The 19,460-nt window shown below is 43.0% G+C and overlaps 1 protein-coding gene across 1 annotated transcript in view; it reads left to right on the plus strand.

Annotated features, from left to right (window-relative positions):
- The window catches only part of MED13 (mediator complex subunit 13), a 55,380-nt gene that overhangs the window by 16,815 nt on the left and 19,105 nt on the right, over window positions 1–19,460 (plus strand). The window contains exons 4-11 of the mRNA XM_059866366.1: window positions 9,396–9,541; window positions 10,526–10,723; window positions 11,569–11,763; window positions 12,582–12,744; window positions 13,058–13,168; window positions 15,131–15,814; window positions 18,313–18,529; window positions 19,356–19,440. Coding sequence (XP_059722349.1) covers window positions 9,396–9,541; window positions 10,526–10,723; window positions 11,569–11,763; window positions 12,582–12,744; window positions 13,058–13,168; window positions 15,131–15,814; window positions 18,313–18,529; window positions 19,356–19,440 — 1,799 coding nt within the window. The remainder of the gene's footprint in view (window positions 1–9,395; window positions 9,542–10,525; window positions 10,724–11,568; window positions 11,764–12,581; window positions 12,745–13,057; window positions 13,169–15,130; window positions 15,815–18,312; window positions 18,530–19,355; window positions 19,441–19,460) is intronic.

Raw genomic sequence — 19,460 nt, forward strand, 5'->3', positions numbered from 1 at the left:
TGCATTGTGCAGTCACGTGCTGCCAGGTAACAGCCCTGACCTGCTCTTCCCTCCCTCCCTGCTGCTCCCAGCTCCAGCAGCACTGAGCAAAGGGAGACTCATGGATGGGCTGGAATCTGAGCTCTGAGAACCAGTTCATCAACTTGGAACTATCTTATTTGGGTAGAGTTAGAGTTTGGTTATAGTTTAAATTTTAATTGGTGGATTTTTTAAACACATTTTTAAATAAGGTTCTTAAGAATAGTAGTTATGAGTAAAAACTTTAGGGTTAAAGATTAATTAAACTATTTAGTAATTGAATTTTTTAAAAGTTTTTTTAGGATAGATTCTTTGAATATAGTAAACATTTTTTACAAAGATTTGAAAGTGGTTACAGATAGGATTAGGAGTTTGGATCTGGGTACTGAAAGTGTGAAGGTGGAGGAAGTGTAGCTGGATGAGAGATGGATGATTTAGTATGAAACTTAAAAGAAGAGAAGTTGTGTTATAGTTCACCATTCCCCTGCCTGGAGAAACTCTCTGAGGGTTTCAAGTCTGCTGGTTCCACTCCTGTTGCTAGACAGGGCAGGGATGGAGCAGCTCCCTGAAGCAGGCTGTGTGTGCTGGGGTCTTGCTGCCCATTTTTAAGTGGGTGATTTCAGTTTTCCAGATGAATAAAAAACCACAGACAGGATTTTGCTGAAGGTGTTTGCTGCAACCAACCAACCAAAAAAAAAAATTAAAAATAATTGTCTCTGTATTTGTCACAACCTGTTTTGGACACTTGGAGACTAAAGAAGCTGAAGCTCATTGGTGTGGTTGAAATGGCTACACATGAAATTAAAATTTGACAAATAGGAATGTAATTCTCTTTTCTCCTTTCCAAGCAGTTGTTTTGTTGCTGCTTTCAGGGATGTGGTTGTGTATGTTTTATTCCAAAATCCCCTCATCAATGTGAGATGGAGACTGATCTGTCCCATCCCACTGTGCTGGTTGGACTGCTTCAATAACTGCCTTTGGATGAGTCTGCTCCTCTTACTCATTACTGGGGTATACCTGCAATAAATATGATTAGAAAGCTGTCAGATTAAATACTATTTTAGATACAAATTAAATAAATTGAATATGACACTCCTAATGAAGTACCAAGTGTTTATGTGAGGGGCATCTCTTGGAGTTTTTGGTAATAATTACAACTTGCTAAACTTTAACACAATTGAAATAGCAGTAAGCAAACAATTGAGTAATCCTGAATTGGTGGGTGGATCTGATAGACAGCTAAAAGTCTAGAATGCTAAAAGCTGCTATATTACTTGTATGGTTGCTTTTTTTTTTCCTTGTAATTGGGAAATAATGCAGCCATTGCAGTGGGTGGCAAAGCAGAACTTGTGTCTGACGAGTTCACTTAAAAATGGTGAAAAAACACCAGAGAAAAACACCACACACCCAAACCAAAAAATACAAAAACCACCCCAGAAGCCACTTGAAAATTCGTAAGTGATAAGGTTATCATAACTTGCTGCACAGGTTTCAGGGGAATTCTGTTTACCACAAGTCTGGGTTCAGGATTTAGAATGCCAGGCCACCATTCTCTTTTTTTAAATTTCTCATAGAAATAGAAAATAATAAGTGTATGACTTCATGACTGCTGAAGACCATTCCAGATACCAATTTGGCTTTATTTTAAACCTTTGTACATGTAGTTATCTTGTTTTGAAGGTGTGCTTATCATACTTCTGGAGAGGGATTTTATTTTACTCTACCTCATCTTGCCATGAGGAGGAGGTGGCACTGTGGGTGTGATTCCTGCAGGCTGGAATTGGGATGGCCATGGCTGCCATGTGAGTTTGGGGGTCATTTTTTCAGTCTGGGCCCTGGGAATGGTTCTGGTGTGCCATCAGAAATGTCTGCATTGGCATGAACAGCTCCTGCCTGTCTCTCTTCACTGCCCTCAAGACAAAGGGAATGCTGCTTTGAACCCCCAGTTCTGCCCTCTTTGCCTCCCTTCTCCAGTCCCCATGGTCATCTTCCCACAGGAACAGGGAATTTCACTTCTTGATCCCCTGGGATGCTGTTGGGAATTATTATTATTAAGGAACAGAGCCAGATTTCTGGGTGCAAAATCTCAAAAATTCCTTCATACTTGAGGGAGTTAACTCCCCAAAGAAGGTTCACCGACAGGTTTTGGGTTTATTTCTGTCTATTGAGTCTGCAACCAAGTGATAGTGCTGGAATATTTTCTATTAAGGCTGCTCAACTCTTTGCAGTGTAAATTTCCTCCCTATGTTAATCTTTAAATCAAACAATGTCAACATTTTTTTGCAGCAGCTCTAATGAGGCTGTTCTGGCATCGTGTCCCGGCAGGAGAGCAGGTGATGTTTTTCCTTTTGCTGTAGACAGCTGGAATTGAGAGCTGCTGTAAGTAGGACAGTGCAGGATAAACAGCAGGAGCTGAGAGCATTGATCACATGATTGTCTCTTTGGAATATTGGGTTGCTACAGAGACTACAAGCAGACAAATTTAGCACTTTACATCACAAAGCAGTTTTCTCTTATTTAGCTTAAATTACACTGGTAGTTGGTTCATCAGGAAAAAGGAAAAAAAAAATGAAATGGCTCTGGGTTTTTAGCTTTCAAGTATAAATCTGCTCTTTTTGTTCACTGAACAATAAAATAATACAAAAACCATACAGATACTTCAGATTTTGTTAAATTACATTTTTATAATGCCTTTTTGTTTTGTACTTTGAAAAAATCTGGCTTAAGAAGATGTTTGTAAATGTTTCAGGATGGGAAAGAGCAGTACAGGGAAAGCTGTTCCCCTGGCTTTGGAACACAGGGGTGTTGAGAGCTGTTATCCTTTTCCCAAAGAAGTTCTGGATCTTTATTCTTTATAGCACATCTGTATTTCCCTGTGGAAGCTCAAGTTCAGGTAATTGAGATTTGTAGCCTCAAATTAAAGGATGCTAAAGTACAAGGTGGCAGCTTTATCAGTCTCATTTAAGTTCTGAAATACAAGAACGTGAGCAAACTCTTTGTAGTATTGTTTGTAATTTTACCTGGAAAAGATATACCTTTGTGTGTATATATAAACTCCTTGCTGCCTCCTGAAAAAATCAGTTTGCTTCCTTTTAAATACCATGCTGGAGTTTTAGTGTGTATAAAACGAAAATTGGTTTTATTGGGATGAAGCTAAGGCCATTAATAATGAAGTTAATTTAAAATGTGGCAGTCTAAGGCAACTGAGGCTTATTCTGGAATACAGATTGCTTGTTACATTTGTGTTTGTTTTAGTGCACATAACTCAGTTATGGAATAAATAAATATTTTTAACTCTCAGGTCTAAGTCAAATCAAAACATCCTCAGCCACAAAGAATGCTTTGGAGAGCCTTTTGACAGGAGTCATTAGTGATGTGCTTTGAACTGGAAGGGTTTTTTCTACTTTGCTATTAGCTATGTTTTTCTGCTTTGTGTTATCATCAAAATCAGCTTTCTGCTTATTTCCCTGCCTGGCCATGGGGAGTTACTCAGGGATGCTTGGAAGAACATCTCTGCTCCTTGGCTTTGTCCAGAGTGAGAGAAGCAGCAGGAATCCCAGCTCTGGATCCTTCATTTCTGGTACAGAACCTGCAGCTCCCTGGAAAATGGAGCTGTGCATCTGCTGAGGGTCACTGCACTGCTTTTAGTGCTTTCCTTCTTTCCTATTTTGCTGATCACAGCACAAGCACACTGAATTTCCTGCTCCTTTGCAGTCAGAATTAAGATTGGGGAGTTTGGCAGTTCAGGGTTGTGGATGGGGAGTGGGAATTGAGAATGCCACATTAGGAATAGGATAGGATTTTGGAGCAGCAAAGGTGGGAGGGAGGTGGAGAAGAAACTTCTCCTCAGTACCTGTGGTGTTCCAGCTGCAGCTGGAAGTGTCCCAAAGAACTGTTCTTTGTATCCCAGCCTGGTTAAAAGGAAAAGAAAATAAAAAACAAACAGGAAGGGAAGAGACTTAGGGCTCCATGGGGGGTGTGTGTCACCTTAAACCTTTTTTCCTTATAATTTTTTATTTCCAAAAGAACCTATTTAATTGTAAGGCTGTGTTCTCCATCCCAGGGATTTATTGTGGAAGGGCACTGTCAGATTTTCAAGAGGAGGTTCTTTGATGCTCTGAATTGATTTCAGTGGCAGCCAGTGGTGAAGGACAGCTCTTGGGAGAAGCTTCCTTTGGTGCCTGAGCTTGGGAACTCCCCATTGCTGGCAGGGATGGATCCTTGGGGAAAATGCCCCACACTGGCCAAGATGTGCCAACTTCTGCAACCATGTTATAGCACACTAATAATGGTGCAAGGTAATGAATTCATTAAATGGGCCTTAGCTAACTGTGCTTGTGCTGCTCAGCCAGGTGTGTTCTCCCTGCTGGGAGGGCATTTCCATCCCTGCAGTGCCTGCTCCTGTGCAGGAGGGGCTGGGCTGCACTCCCTGAGGAGTCTGTAAATATTTTGGTTGGGTTAGCAGAGCTTTGGCAGCAGAAGGTGCTCCCACTTCAACTCAGAAGTAATTCACAAAGACAAGCTAGGAAAACAGGAGATAGTAATTACATAAAACAAACATTTTCTCTTTCAGCTGAAACATTTGGATTTTTTTTTTTTTATTTACTATTAAAATGTGCTTTTAGTTGGAGCCTTCCTTGTGCTGGTGCTGCCATGGGGAGGTGATCTGAGTGGGGATTAGTGGGGTCCTAATGCAGCCAATGTTTGGGAAGCACTTTGAAGATCTAAAGCTCTACAGAAGTCCTAATGTGGAGACAAAACCAGACCTAATTACCTTGTTATCAAGGAGATATTTTCAGATTTGCTAATGGAAACCTCCTGTAGATGTGGAGTTTAGTGTGGTTTCCCCTCCTACCCTTCAGTTATTCTTAAAAAAGTAGAAGTAGACATTGTATTGGATTTATCCACAGCAGCTTCTGTTTTTTTCCCCCCATAAAATCATAATCCTTTGTCTCTGAAATGAAAACATCTTTGTTTTGTGTGATTAGAGTGAAGAGGGAGCACGGGGGAATCAAATGGTTTTGCACAAATGTATTTTAATGGAGTGTAGATGAGGACTGAAGGTTGCTTCAAACAGCATTATTCCCAAGGAGTCTCTTATTTTATTTTTTATTTGTTTTTAAAGTTGCTTTCAGGATTGGACCTCAAGCTAATTGAATTCTGGTGTGTTCAGATCAGAAGTCATAAAGAATCCTTGTTCTGATGGCACTTCATATCTCTACTCAGAAATCACTTGGAAACTGGATTATTGATACCTAAATTCCGTGATTGGAACTTTATTGAAATTAATTAGAAATATTAATGGAGCAACTTGATGTTCAGAATAAGACAAAAAGGTTTTTTTAGGATTTTGTTTTCAGAGCTTTCTGAATAAAAGTATATTCAGCAATACATGATGGTAATGGTAGAAGTACAAATAAGAGAGGTTATCAATGCTGACTTTAGTCTCAGATTTTTTTATTCCATATCTGACCTTAAGGATGTCACTGATTCTCTCTTCATGCAGAATAAAATTTCAAAGTGTTGAGGTGTAGGGATTTTTTTTTCATATTTCAGTGGTGAGATGCTCTGCACAAATTACCAGTGATCTTCTGAGCTACCTAAAATAGTCTGCAAATAAAAATAGGATGAACTCTCCGTTAGCAGGCAGGAAACCACCAGCCTGATTCTGTTACTGTGTCCTTGACTGAATTGTAAAGATAATTTGCCTATTTACCCCAAAGTGCTACGTGGCAGACTTTTTGCTTGATTAGGATTTTTGGCTGTGAGGTGAGTTCTTGAGAAGATTAGAGGAGGACTTAGAGAAATGGTGGAAAAAATATATATATACCCCCCCCCCCCCTTTTTTTTTTTAAATTAGAGTATGGTAAAGTTTGGAATATTCCTCCCAAGCTGAGGTTGTGCATTGCCAGCCAGGCTCTAGAAACTTAAAGAATTGGAGGATGTTCAAATGTATTAATTGAAACAAAACAATAATAAAAAGCCTGCATGTTTGGAGAGTTTCTTGCTAAGCCCATACAATAATTTGTGTGGGGGCATCCAGTACTGTAGGGCTCTGGTTCTTCATGTTCCTTCCTCCTTTTCTCCACTCCCTCCAAAGAGCTTCCCTGTGGTTTTGATTTGGTTTTTTTTCTGTTTTAATTAGGATTCTTTATTTGTATTTCTTGTGATTATTTCCACATGCATTGCTGTTTCTTAAGTTCTGTAACCTGAAATAATTTAAATGTGGGGAAGCAGTTTCTGAGCAGACTGGCTCAGAAGAAACAAGTTGCATTTGAGTCCATGAAGTGTTAATTTTGTCTTTCAGGTTAAGCTTTGTTTCAAAGCCCACGGGTTCTTCCAGGGATACTTTGTGTCCCAGGTGGGATCTGTTTCCTTATCCCGAGTTTCCAGACTCCTTTTTTTACTCTGTATTTCTCCTGTGAAACATTTTATCCTCCTGGCCAGAACTCTGCTGCACCTCCAAAAGAAACCCCCCGGTGCTGTGCTTTGTTCTGCTTTTCACACTTGTATTTATAGCCAGGATTAGTGGAAATTGGGTGGAATTTGGGTTTTCCAGGATGAATTGTGGCAGTGGATCCTCTCTCCATGCCATGGAGGCAGAGCTGGCAACAATGGCAGGGGCAGCACTGGGTGCTCACTCCCTGATTATTTTGATGGAAACCTCTCCCCTGCTGAACTGGGGGAGAAAAGAAATCTGATTTGGGCTCCTTTTTTCTTGTTTGTAATTTTGGATTTGGCTTTTGCATGGTGACCTTGAGTTTTCCTTGCTCCTCCTTAGGACTGGTTTTGCTGAGATGAATTGAAATGCTTCTGTTATCATGCTGATGGCTCCCTTTGTCTTGGTTTATCTGAATTCCATCAGATTATGCCGTGATTGTTTGCCCTTTATCTGGCTAACAATGGGCTGTTTACAAGAGGTGAAGCTTAATTGCATTTAAAGTGTATATAGGGAATATGTGCTTTTATTTTGAAGTTTTATCTTGCTCATACTGAGCTTCTGAATCGTGTCTGTCACAGGGAACCAAGGCACTGCCACCTCCTTCACCCTAAAACATCCAGTATGGTTTGGGAAATAAAATTCGGTTGGAAAATTAATCTTCCACCATTTGCATAAGGATTACAGTTGAATCAGATTTCCATACTGGAGTTTAGTGGTGTGTCCTGGCCTCGTGGCTTCTGTTACACTTGAAGGCATCAACAAGATGCTCAGCTCCATCCTCACTGCATTTTTCAATGGAACTTTCCTGGCATTCCTGAGCAGTGTGGGTTTCAGCTGGTACAAAGCAGTTCATAATTCATCCAGATCTTGCCTTTTTTGCCCTTAAAACACAATTAAACCTGAAGAGCAGATGAGCAAAGCTGGAGAACTGTTCTCCCTCAGAGCAGCTCTCAGTGGGGTCACTGCAACTCCAGCTTCAAGGTGCTGGAATAAAAATGTGCTGTTCTTCCTGCTCCTCCACGAGCACTCTGAGGCTTCTCTCATCCTTTTGGGATGGTTTTGGTCCTCAATTTTAAATCTGCTTTGTTTTTGTCACTGTTCCACCTTTCTCCTCCCTGACTCTGAGGCTCGGGGGTGAGGGTGAACAACCTATTTCCATTTCCATGGAGTGAATGGATTGTGCCAGTTCCAGAGACTTTTCATTCCCCTTGCTGTTCCCCATCCCATCATTTCCCTCTGGGAAAGAAACCCCTTGGAAAAGGCACTGGAAATGTTCCCAGCACCCGTGGAGGTTGTGTTCTAGGGGGGGTGTTCTGGTGCCTCTGGGTTCTCCCTGCCCTGGGGCTGTTTGTGCCTTCCCAGGAATGCCAGACTGGTTTTAGCCTAAGGAACTGGAATGTCCCAGAGCCTCCATTGCCATCCTGGGCTCTGGCTGCTGGGGTCAGGTTGTGCTTTTGGGACACAGAGCTGTTGCATTCCTTTCCAGGCTGCAGGAATTCATGGAGTGTCTTTTCCATTGGGTTATGCAGAAATGCTCTCCAGAATCTGCTGTTCTGACTGACTAAAATCAGCATTTCCTGTGACTTGAGCCCTTTTTCCCTGAGACTGAGCAGGGTTTTGCTGCTCCCTCCTTACAAAGGAAGATTTATTTTCTCACCAGCACTTTATGAAGTTCTTCTCAGCTTCTCCTTGACCTTGGTCCTTCTCTGGCCATGATGTTGGACCTAATTTAATGTCCAAATGAGCAGCATCCTCTGCTTTTAAACATCTGCTCTCCTCCTGCTGGAGTGCATCAGTCTGGCAGACCCTTGGGATAACTTGTAGCCACTCTGACTGAGGAATGTTGTGCCTGTACAGCTTCTTTAAAAGGGGGAAATAAAGAGTTTTCCAGGTGGGTATGAGGATGTGCCACTTCTAGCAGGGATCTGCTTGGTTTTGCCTTCTTTTCTTGCTGCCCTTTAATTAAAGTTGGTGAAATCTATTTCATATAAATCATGGAGTTGATGTGGATGCAGATGAAATGTTCTCCTGGTTGTCCTTGCAGGGGTCAGCTGTAGTTTTGTGCCAACAACACAGAGCAAGGCCCCCAAAATGAGAAATTCTCTGCAGGGTGATCTTGTGGAGTGAAAGGTTTTGTGCAGTTGCTAGCAACTGTGCACAGCCCTGGGAAACAGCATTTAAATCAGGTGTAGGAAGGAGAAATGTTCCTTCTTGGGGAGTTTTGTGCTGTTGGGTTTCTTCCCCCCTAAAACTCAGGACCATGAGAGAAGCTGTCAGTGAAGCATCTGCTGTTAAACACTGACACTTGCCTTAATGACTTTAATTAAGAATGTCTTGAGCCTCGGTTTTTTAAATTGATTGTGTCTTCCCTTTTGTGTGTAGGTATGGGGTTTCATTTTTAGTTACTTGATTGGCTTCAAGAACACGAAGATAAGATTCAATTTAAATAACAAAACAAAACCACTTCTCAAAGCTGTTGCCATTCTTCTTGCTCTTAAATAAGTGACTTGTTGGCTGATATTAAATTCTGCTTAGTGAGGCTGTGACAGGACATCCTAGATATGATGTCTTTAAAAATAAAATATGTTCAGAAATATTTCTAGAGATTTTAAATAAATGCATAAGGTATAAAAATATTAAATTACAGGGTTTTGTCTTGCAAAAAAAAATGGTTTAAATGTCCTCAAGATAGCAAAATATAAAGTGTCAGACTGAAGAAATTGAAAACTTGGTGTCTGTTGTTTTCTAACTGATTTTTCTTTGGGTTTGTAAAGGGAACATACATTCAGCATTTTCTTGATATTTACAAAGAAGGGTGTTTTGGTTACTTCCATTAATGAATATATTGTGAGGAAATGCCTGAAAACTACTGAAACAGAGCCCAACTCCCAGAAATTCTGTACTTCAGACTTCTTTTCTGCTGTTGCTTTTGCAGTGAGCACTTGTCCTGCTCGTTCACCTTCTTCCTGCATGGGGACAGCAACGTGTGCACCAGCGTGGAGATCAGCCAGCACCAGCCCGTGTACCTGCTCAGTGAGGAGCACCTCACCCTGGCCCAGCAGTCCAACAGCCCCTTCCAAGGTGGGATGGCTGCCTCTGGCACCTGCATTCCTCCTCTGGTGCTCCCTGAGGGTTTGGGCAATGGGGCAGAGCTGCCCAGCTGTGCCCAGCTGTGCCCATACTGCCAGGTGCTGTGTCCTGGCCCTGCTGCATCTGCAGGTGGAGCATTTGCATATTCATCTCTTGGCATGTAATTGAATCATTTGTCCTCATGACACCCTTTCCAAGTACTGCCATTTTGGTGACTTAAATACTTTGTTGTTTCAACCTTATAACTCCCAGATATCTTCACCAACCCCCTGTGAGAAATCCAGTTCTGACTTTAACCCATTCCTCAGTGGATTTAACCTATTCCCACCCTTTTCCCTTGGCTCTTCCTTGCCTGTAAATCCCTGTGGTTCCCCCAGCAGATGCAGGCTGTGCTCTGGAAGACAGAGGAGTGCTGGGGCCTGAGTCTGGTCAGTGGGGCTGTGTGATCCCTCCCTGCAGAGCCACCTCCCCTGCATGGCCACACACCTTCAGCAGTGCTCAGTGTCCAAACTGGCTTTTTTTCCTGAATGCAACTTAACAGCAGCTGTGCTTCCCTCCTATGGACAAGACTAAACATGAAGCAGATGATTCCCTATGTATTCCCTGTTGTTGTAAGCAGCTGAATGAAAGGATGAGGAAACACCTAAACTCTGCCAGGACCTGGAAGTGTTTCTTTATCCCACCTGTAGCTGAGACTCTTTGCAAGCCTAGATGGAAACTTGCCTGTTGCTTGTTTGACTGGATTAATTTGTAGTTGTTATTGTGGTTCCTCAATTCTTACAGTACCTCTGAATTTAACAATGGGAACCTATTGCCAAAAGCTTGAATAGTGTAAATCATGATTAGGCTGCATTTTGACTTACCAGTGGTAAATTGTTTATTTGGTGTGGCTGAAATAAGAGTGCTGCTGTTGCAGAGAGCAAGAGGGAATTAGGGGTGAATACCATCTCCAATGGACTTTTATTTCTGTTTTAGTTATCCTGAGCCCCTTTGGGTTGAATGGCACACTCACAGGGCAGTCCTTCAAGCTTTCTGATTCATCCACAAAAAAGCTGATTGGGGAGTGGAAGCAATTCTACCCTGTCACATCCAACTTGAAGGAGGGATCTGAGGAGAAACAAGAAGAAATGGATTGGGAGGATGATTCTTTAGCTGCTGTTGAAGTCCTTGTTGGTGAGCCTGATTACCTTTAATTACTGAAATAAACTAGCTGGATAAACCTGCAAAATTCTGAATGCAGAAGTGACCCCATTTGATTCCTCTGCAACAGTGGTGGTTGGGTTTGGTTTTCCTGTTTGATGCTCAGGACTCTCTATAATGAGTTGCTGCTCAAAGTGGATTTCTCAGACCCATTAGTAGGAGGTCTTGTTCTAATATGCCTGAGAGGGAAGATTTAAAAAAAATAAAATTAAGAGAGTAAAAAAAGCCCTGGATGATCACTGTTGACATCTGAGCTGAATCAAAAGCAGGTTGTGCTGTTTCAGAGTCCCTGCAAATTCAAACAGAGCAGACTTGCCTTTTAGGGATGTCTTCAAAACCACAGTCCTGGAGAACCTGATGTACTCAGGCACTGCCTTTATCTGCTGCTTTTCCCAAAATCCCAGCCCCTGGATGCAGTGGATTGTTCTGTGGGCTGGGGACCTTTGATTTGCCAGCAAATGCAATCCCTTCTCTGTGAGGAGCTCGTAGTGCAGTGATGGCTGGAGACCCTCGTGCTGCTGGGGATGTTGGCAGTGCTACATGATGCTTAAAAGGATTTTTCCAGCCTTTTATAAAACAAACTGACAGAAGCAGGTAGCAGCATGTGGATGTCTCTGCCTGTACAAAGCCCTTTTTATTCATTCACCCAAATCTTCTGTGTGAAGCAAATCAAATAATGATGGAAGTGACAACAGATGGTTTTTGTCCAAGGAGATGCTTCAGTGGGTAGAAAGGGTCTGTGAGCTCAGGAGTTGCTGCTGAAATGATGCATTTGGTGCCCCTGAGTGTGACTGACTGGGCACTGCCCTCTCTTGCAGCTGGTGTGAGGATGGTGTACCCAGCGTGCTTCGTGCTGGTCCCTCAGACAGACATCCCTGCTCCCAGCTCCGTGGGGGCTCCCCACTGCTCCACTGCCTGCCTGGGGGTCCACCAAGTGCCTGCTTCCACCAGAGACCCTGCCATGTCCTCGGTCACCCTGACGCCACCCACGTCCCCAGAGGAGGTTCAGACAGGTGGGAAGGAATTGCTTTCTGCATGAGGGAATTGTTTCCATGGCTTCTGCTAACACAGCAGTGTTTGCAGGGGACTCAGGTGCTCTGTGGGCAGCTGGCTTCCCAGGGAAATCACATTTCTGTAGCCCTAAGTTTGTTGTAGTAAAACTGATGGCACCAGCTGTGGGCAAAATGAACTCCAACTCTTCTTTAAGCTGCTGAAACTAGAGCTGCTTACCAGTACTTTGGATTGCTCTGGGGAAGTTTTTGGGGTTTTTCCCCTCTGTGGGCATGCCTGTGTTCTGACACAGCTCCACCACCCCCGTTGTGTCCTTGCTCATCAGTGAAAGGTGATGTTTCCTCCCAGTCCAGGAAGCTTGGCTGTAGTCGTTTCCAGTAAGGCTGCGTGCCCTCTGCCCTGGGTGTGAGCAGGCCTTATGGGGAGCTGATTTAGGTCACAGCAGGTGAGACTCACTGATAGTTTCAGGTGACATTTACATAAGTTTTATTGTGCAGAAGAGGTTTTGTTTCTTTTTTCCTTCCATGATCTTCTGTTACCCAAGCTTGGCCCTGTTTTTTAATCATAATCCTGACTTTGCTCAAGTTGTTTTCTATTTCAGGTCACTTTCATCAAAGATAAAGAATATCCAGCCCACTTTTATTTGATGTTTTTTAAAATCTCCTATAATAATCTGCTGCTCTTCCTAAATTTTCTGTGTGTTTTTATTTCCTAACACTGAGTCAAGAAGTCCCTTTTCTTCCTCTGGTGCTTGAACTGCACTGATAGACACTGCATTGTCTCACTGCCTGAATCTGTTTCCTCTGGTGCTGCTTTTCAGTTGATGCTCAGTCTGCCCAGAAATGGGTGAAGTTTTCCTCAGTTTCAGATGGATTTATCTCAGACAGTACCAGCCATCACGGTGGCAAAATCCCCAGAAAACTGGCCAACCAAGTGGTGGACAGAGTCTGGCAAGAGTGCAACATGAACAGAGCACAGAACAAGTAAGTACTTATCCTCTGAAGCCAAAAATACCAATATTTTGTGTGCTCCTTGTAGCAATTAGTTCTGTTAAGGGTGCTGTGACTGCTGGTGGAATGCACTTTACTCTTCTAATAAACCATTTCTAAAGAAGTTCATTTTTTTCCCAAACTATTTAGGAATGATTTACTTAGTTCTCAGTTTAATATGTCAGGAAAAGGCTATTTATCCTTTCTTTGCCAAATCCCTTGTCACCAAACTGCTCTTGAGCTTTGCCAGAAGATAAGAGAAGAACATATGTTGCTCCCAAATAACTCTCCTGGTATTGAATCCTAGGAGGAAGTATTCTGCTACATCAAATGGCTTGTGTGAGGAGGAGACAGCTGACAAGGTGGCATCCTGGGATTTTGTTGAAGCCACGCAGAGGACAAATTGCAATTGTTCAAGGTACAGCACTTGGCAGAGGCACAGCCCAGCCATGTTCACCGGGCTCCGGTGCTCAGGAGAGGCTCCTGATCTCTCCTGCAGGAGTAATTAAGCAGTAGCTGCTTGGAGGAAAGCTGGAACAAAATTTGTATCTCCTCTCCTAAATGTCATTGGAGGTCTTGAAATTCTGCCCAAGGAGTTGCTGCAGAGGTTGGAGTCGAGTGAATTGGCTGGGGGGAGCTGCTGCCAGTGCAGGGACAATTCCTGAGCGCTGGAGTTCCTGTGGATGTGGGCAGTCACCATCTCATGGGCAGCTTTCTCAGGAAGGGGAAGGAAATGCTATTTATTTAGGATCCAAGCACCTCTTCAGAGGGCTGTGGCATTCGCCTTGAGGGAGAAAGCTGTTATAGGAATAAAAGCCCCAGACCTGCTCTCTGGGAAGGGTGGCATTCCATGGGTGGCTGTGTGGGAAACTGCTCCTCTGGGAGTGGATGCCAGTGTGTGGTTTTTATATTAGCTGGGAAAAAAGGGATCAAAACAAAGGGCAAAATGTCTAAGATTACATATATATAAATAGATGTATATAATACAGCCTTTTTTGAGGCTGGAATGCCACAGACTGTTAATATAGGTATTTAAAATAAATGGAAACATTAATTTCATTGAATTCTCAATTTCTGTACTGATGGCAGAATATTAATCTTTAGGTGACTGAAGTGTTGCAATAGGTTTAAACACTTTTTCTGATTTAAATGTTGCACTGATTACCTTGCAGGGAATATTGGTATCTTAGGAAAAAATTACTGTCTGGAGGATGGAGCATTTTGAGAGAAATGCATTTTTTAACTCCCTTATTGAAATGGTTGGTTAAAGTTCTGTGGAAATACTTGTGTCCTGAGAAGAGCTGGGGTGTGGAGGAGGATTAAATGTTCTTTTCAAGGAGAATTTAGCTATGATAGCACTAGTTAAGAGCAAACCAGTCAATTAACTATGTGAGGTGTGTATTAGAAATATGCAATTGCCTAAAGAGAAATTGCAAAGACCTAAACCCCCTTATTATTCCACGTGTTTTGAATTCTAAGTGGAGGAAAACATGTGGATGTGTGTAAGAGTTTAAAGTAAAAATAGATTTTGATACCTCTTACCTTTTATCCCTGCCTAATCCTGTTTTTTCAATACAAGTGCTTCTTAACTTTGCTAATGGAAGAGTGGCAAAGAACTCCCAGGCACTGAGCATGTACCTGCAGTTCAATGGCTTAATCATAAACATTTCATTCTACACTTCAGCATTTCATGTGCCTCATTCTGTCAGATGATCCTGAAAGCTGGCATCTTGAACTTGCAGATGAAATGTTTAAGCTCAAGTGCAGTTACACTGAACAGACCCAGCTGTATGAATGCAGTTGAGACACTGTGTTTTTCTTTTTCCCCACACTTGCTAAATTTGTAAGTAAGCAGCTCCAGAAGCCTTGTAATAGCTTGGAAATAGCTTTAGTAGGAGTGAGCTTGGCTTCTTGGTTCTTGGTGTTAATTCTGCAGTCCTTAACCCAGTGAGGCTTGGGCAGCTCTCTTGGCTGGTACCAGTGTTTGAATTCCAGAAGCCATTCACTAATTCTTACGTTGTTCTACTGATTCATCAGTGCTGGCACAAGTTAAAAATGATGAGGTATTCATGTGACAATCTATTTCTGCTAAAGCAGTTATAAAATACTGTCTTAATTCTGAGGGTTATTTGTGTGTTTGGCTCATAGGAGACATGTAACAATTTTAAAAACGGCATTCTAAAATTGTACAGTGCTGCTCAAGTCACTGAAATTCTGCTCAGAAAGAAGGGGCAGCTTCACTTTGGAACAGTTTCGGTTCCAGACGTCTCTCACAGGCTGTTTAATGGCCTAGAAGCAGGTTCTTATCTAGTGAAAGAGAACACCACAGACATATTTGAAAGATTAATGTGGAGTCTTTTCCCCTGTATTAATTCTGCAGGCACAAAAATCTCAAACCAAGAAATTCAGGTCAACAGGGGCAGGCCCCACCTGTGGGCCCCCAGCAGCCGGCGGCTCCGAAGCACAAGACAAATGAGAAGCAAGACAAAGGGGATAAGCCACAGAAACGCCCTTTGACTCCTTTTCATCATCGTGTATCTATCAGCGATGATGTTGCCATGGAGGCAGATTCAGCGAGTCAGAGGCTGGTGATGGCTGCACCAGACAGCCAAGTGAGGTTTGCCACCATCCGAAGTGCCGAGGGCGCGAAGCCCCCGCAGCTGCACGGGGCCGAGCTGGCCGGCTCGCCGCAGCCGCCGCCGCTCAGCCCCCACCCCTGCGACGGCGCCGACGAGGGCGTGCCCAAAGCCCCCTCCACGCCCCAGAGTCAACATTTCTACCAGATGCCAACGCCAGAGCCCTTGGTGCCCACGAAAGCGATGGAAGACAGGCTCGATGGCTTGTCCCAGCCTTTCCCGGCCGCCTTCCCCGAGGTCATAGAGCCCACCGTGTACGTGGGCACTGCCGTCAACCTGGAGGAGGACGAAGCTGACACGACTTGGAAGTATTATAAAGTTCCAAAGAAAAAGGATGTGGAGTTCTTACCGCCCCAGCTTCCAAATGATAAGTTGAGAGATGATCCAGTAATACCTGCTGGACAGGAAAATGTAACATCAGTTACAGAGTAAGTGGTGCTTGATCCTGGGGGAACAGCACGAGGAGGGAGAGAACAGGAAGGCCAAAGGCAGGAGTTTCTCTGTAGAAGGAGCAGAAATGCTGAGGGTGTGAGCACAGCTCTGGGTACAAGAAGATAATCCTTGTGAAACGGGAGGACAAAGCACAGTCGGATCTGTAGCAAGACTTTCCAGCTTTTTCTCGTTTTAGTTCTGATTTAGCTGACAGCAATGATATTTATTTTTATACTATAAAATTAATCTGCAGCCAAATGATGCCTATTAGAGACTTAAGTTCCTTCCTTTCCCCCTCCTCTCCCAAAAAAAAAAAAGAAACTACTTTTTCACTTCAGTATTTGATTTCTTCATTATTTAAAGAAAATATGGATGGTCTCAGCTGCAGAGATCCTGTTAAACTTTCTTCTCTCATTTCGGCTCCTGTCTTCACTTAGAAGAGCTGATGTTACAAGCCCCAGCTTGTAAAACATTCTGCTCTGCTGCTTATTTCCATTTGGATAAAGGAACTGGTCACTTTGGATACTGTTTTGAGTAAATTCTGGAGCTTAGGACCGCTGGAGGAAATCAAACTCTGGTGGTTTTAGTGTTAAAACTTTGGGCTCTGCTTTACTGCAGAATGAGCCAAGATGAATTTGCTTTACCAGTTAAACAAACTCCCCAATGAAGATCACCACCACCAAATCCCCAAACTATAGGAACAAAAGCCCAGAACCAGAACCCTTGGGCTGTGTCCCTGTGCTGCTGGCTGAGCAGGGAATTGTCCCTGTCATCCCTGTTTCACAACACCTCCCTGTGAGGACACTGCTGGAAAGGGACAGCCCTGGGAGGCAGCAGGTGCTGACAGGGCTGTTAACAGCAGGCACAGCTTAGCAGGGCTGGGTGTGCAGGAGAGGTGACAAACCTGGGCTCAGGGCTGGCATCGAGGAATTGAGCACTGCACCCAGAGCTGCCTCTATCCAGGCACTTCTGTCCATTATTTTGGGTCTAAATTTTCTTATTTAGGTAAAAGGAGATTCTTCCTGTGATCAGTATCAAATAGTTGAGAGCTCTGGGTTTCATTTTAGGAGCTGAGGTGCTGAATTTGGAAGAGCAGCTACTCACAAGACAGAAACCTGGAGCTGGTTTTTGTCCCGTTGCTGGCAGTGGGAAGCCACTGGTGGCAGCACTGAATGGCTGTGTGGGAGAGCTGGGAGAAGGAGTAAATGTGGTGTAGCTGTTGCTCTGTGCTCACACACAGCTCTGGACATTCTTTGTGGTCACTGTTTAAGAGGCTCTTTCAAGATGTGCATGTATAGGATTTTTTAGTGCTTTTTTTCTTTGCCTTGAATTCACTTCAGCCAGGTCGATGAGGAAAGATGTTTCCTTTTTTCTCTTCAAGACATGGTCTTTCCTAGTTTCATTTGACAACTTACCAAAAACAGTCTTTTCCCCCTGGGATATCTGGCTGTTAACTTCTCTTCCTCTCTGCTGGTCAAAAAACCAGCAGAGATGTTTAATTCCCCATTCCTAGAAAGTAGTTTCCATCTCTTTTTCTGCCTTTTTATTTTTCTTTTCCTGATGGCAATTTTTGCTGGGTTTAGAAACTGGCTTATTGAGCATGGAAGAGCAGCATGGATGGATTTGGCATTGTTGTTGGCTGTGAGATGTTTTTTGAGACAGTTTGTTTCTAGGAAGTGTCTGACAAAGTCAAAGTTTTTATAGTTGAGAGGAATGTGCAGGAGCTTCTCATCTTGTCTGAAGGAGCACCTTCCTCACCTGGTGCCTTCTGTATGTTGGGGTACAGAAAATGAAGCTGGTTCAGGGGCACATCTACAGCTCAGAGTCAGAAGAGTTTTTTCCTTGCCAATGTCTTTTTTTTCCTGGTGCAATGCCACATTTGTGAAACCAATACTCCTGAGAGAAAACCTCAATTTCTGTGTACTTACCAGCTCCAGCTTTTGGCTCAGAACGTTAACAAAAGAAAAATGCTGATAAAGGCAAATGTGGTTAGAATTTTCTCATTAGTAAATGAGTTACTGGTGTGCTGCAAGCTTCATTTGTATTGATCTGAGTGATAGAAGTGGCTCCTGAGCACAGTGGCATTTGTGTGCTTTACTTGGGATTATTGCTTGGGTGTTTTTGGGGAATGCAGTGAGTAATTCTTTAGCCTGGTGAGTTTCTTTTAGTGGATGTGGAGAGCTGAATCCATTTGTGCCTTATAACAAATGACAGCCATGACCTGGGATAAATTACTAATCTTTATGTGAATTGACAGTGCTTGAGGAGAGAGGGGCAGGATGAATCACACAGCTGGATCTGATGTGTGGAAGGAGGTGATATTAAATGAGTAATGATTGAATCTTCATCCCCAAAAGTTTTCTGAAGCTGGGCTGTGAAGGAAGGAAGTGGAAAGATGAGGTTGTTCTTGTTAAGGCTGTGTGATAGCAGAAATAATTCCATGTAATAAATGCTAAATAAATGATTTTGTGATTTTTATTTTTCTTCTGTTCAGATTAATGGTGCAATGTAGGAAACCTTTGAAGGTTTCAGATGAACTGGTGCAACAGTATCAGAGTAAAAACCAATATTTAACAGCTGTAGCAACGGAAGCTGACCAGGAACCTGAAATTGATCCTTATGCCTTTGTGGATGGAGATGTGGAATTCCTATTTCCTGACAGTAAAAAGGACAGGCAGAACATTGAGAGGGAAGTGGGGAAGAAACACAAGGTGAGTAAAGGAGTGAGGCTACAAATCAGTGATGAGATTAAAACAAATTGCCTTAGGCATGGGATAGAATTTAAACCCTTCTTCATGTATTTAGAAGCAAATTAAAAAACAAATTCTATTCCAGCAGAAATGATCAATGAAATTAAGCAGCATGTCTCAAACAACACCTAAATTTTTTTTGGCACACTGGTGGTGCCATTGCATCAGGGCTCATGAGGAAAAAGCTGCTGGATCAGTCTGGCTCAGTGGCCTCCCTGTGGAAATAGGTGCTGGCAGGTGCCTGGGGAGAGAGGAGGAACAAGGCCAGTGCTCTGTTCAGGAGTGGAAAGGTCTGGGGGTAGGTGAGGTGAGCCCTGACTCGCTCTCTGGCCAGTGAATTGCAATTTTTATTCTTTTTTTTTGTGCTTTAGTGCAGCTACATGAGACTTGTACTTAAAGCAAAAGAAAAGAAAAGGAGAAAATATAACTGCACTGGGGGCTTGTCTATGAAATAAATTTGCTTATTAGAATTAGTTATGTGTGGATGCATTCCTTTTAGGAACTGGTACAGTTCATGTGTAGCATCTGATAGTAATGGTTTTTCCTTAAAAGATGTTGCAGCAAGAATCCACAATTTGCTTTGTAAATTTATCCCCAAGACAAACCCTGTGTTGGCAGCCCAAGCTCTGCTCCCCCTGAGCCAGCAGCAGCCCCCAGCCTGCCCCTGCTGAGCTCACAGGGTAATGAGAACCTGATCCTTCTCCAGGGACAGAATCCTCACAGGGACATCAAATACCTCCCATCCCACCCATTAATTTAAGCAAACTTTTCTCTCCTTTTTCAATAGGCTGAGGATGGGACATCCAGCGTTACAGTTCTATCCCATGAAGGAGAGGATGCAATGTCTCTGTTTAGTCCTTCTGTCAAGCAAGGTAAAGAGGCTTTTTTCCTT

This window comes from Haemorhous mexicanus, chromosome 22, assembly GCF_027477595.1.
Source record: "Haemorhous mexicanus isolate bHaeMex1 chromosome 22, bHaeMex1.pri, whole genome shotgun sequence".
Taxonomy (NCBI): Eukaryota; Metazoa; Chordata; class Aves; order Passeriformes; family Fringillidae; genus Haemorhous; species Haemorhous mexicanus.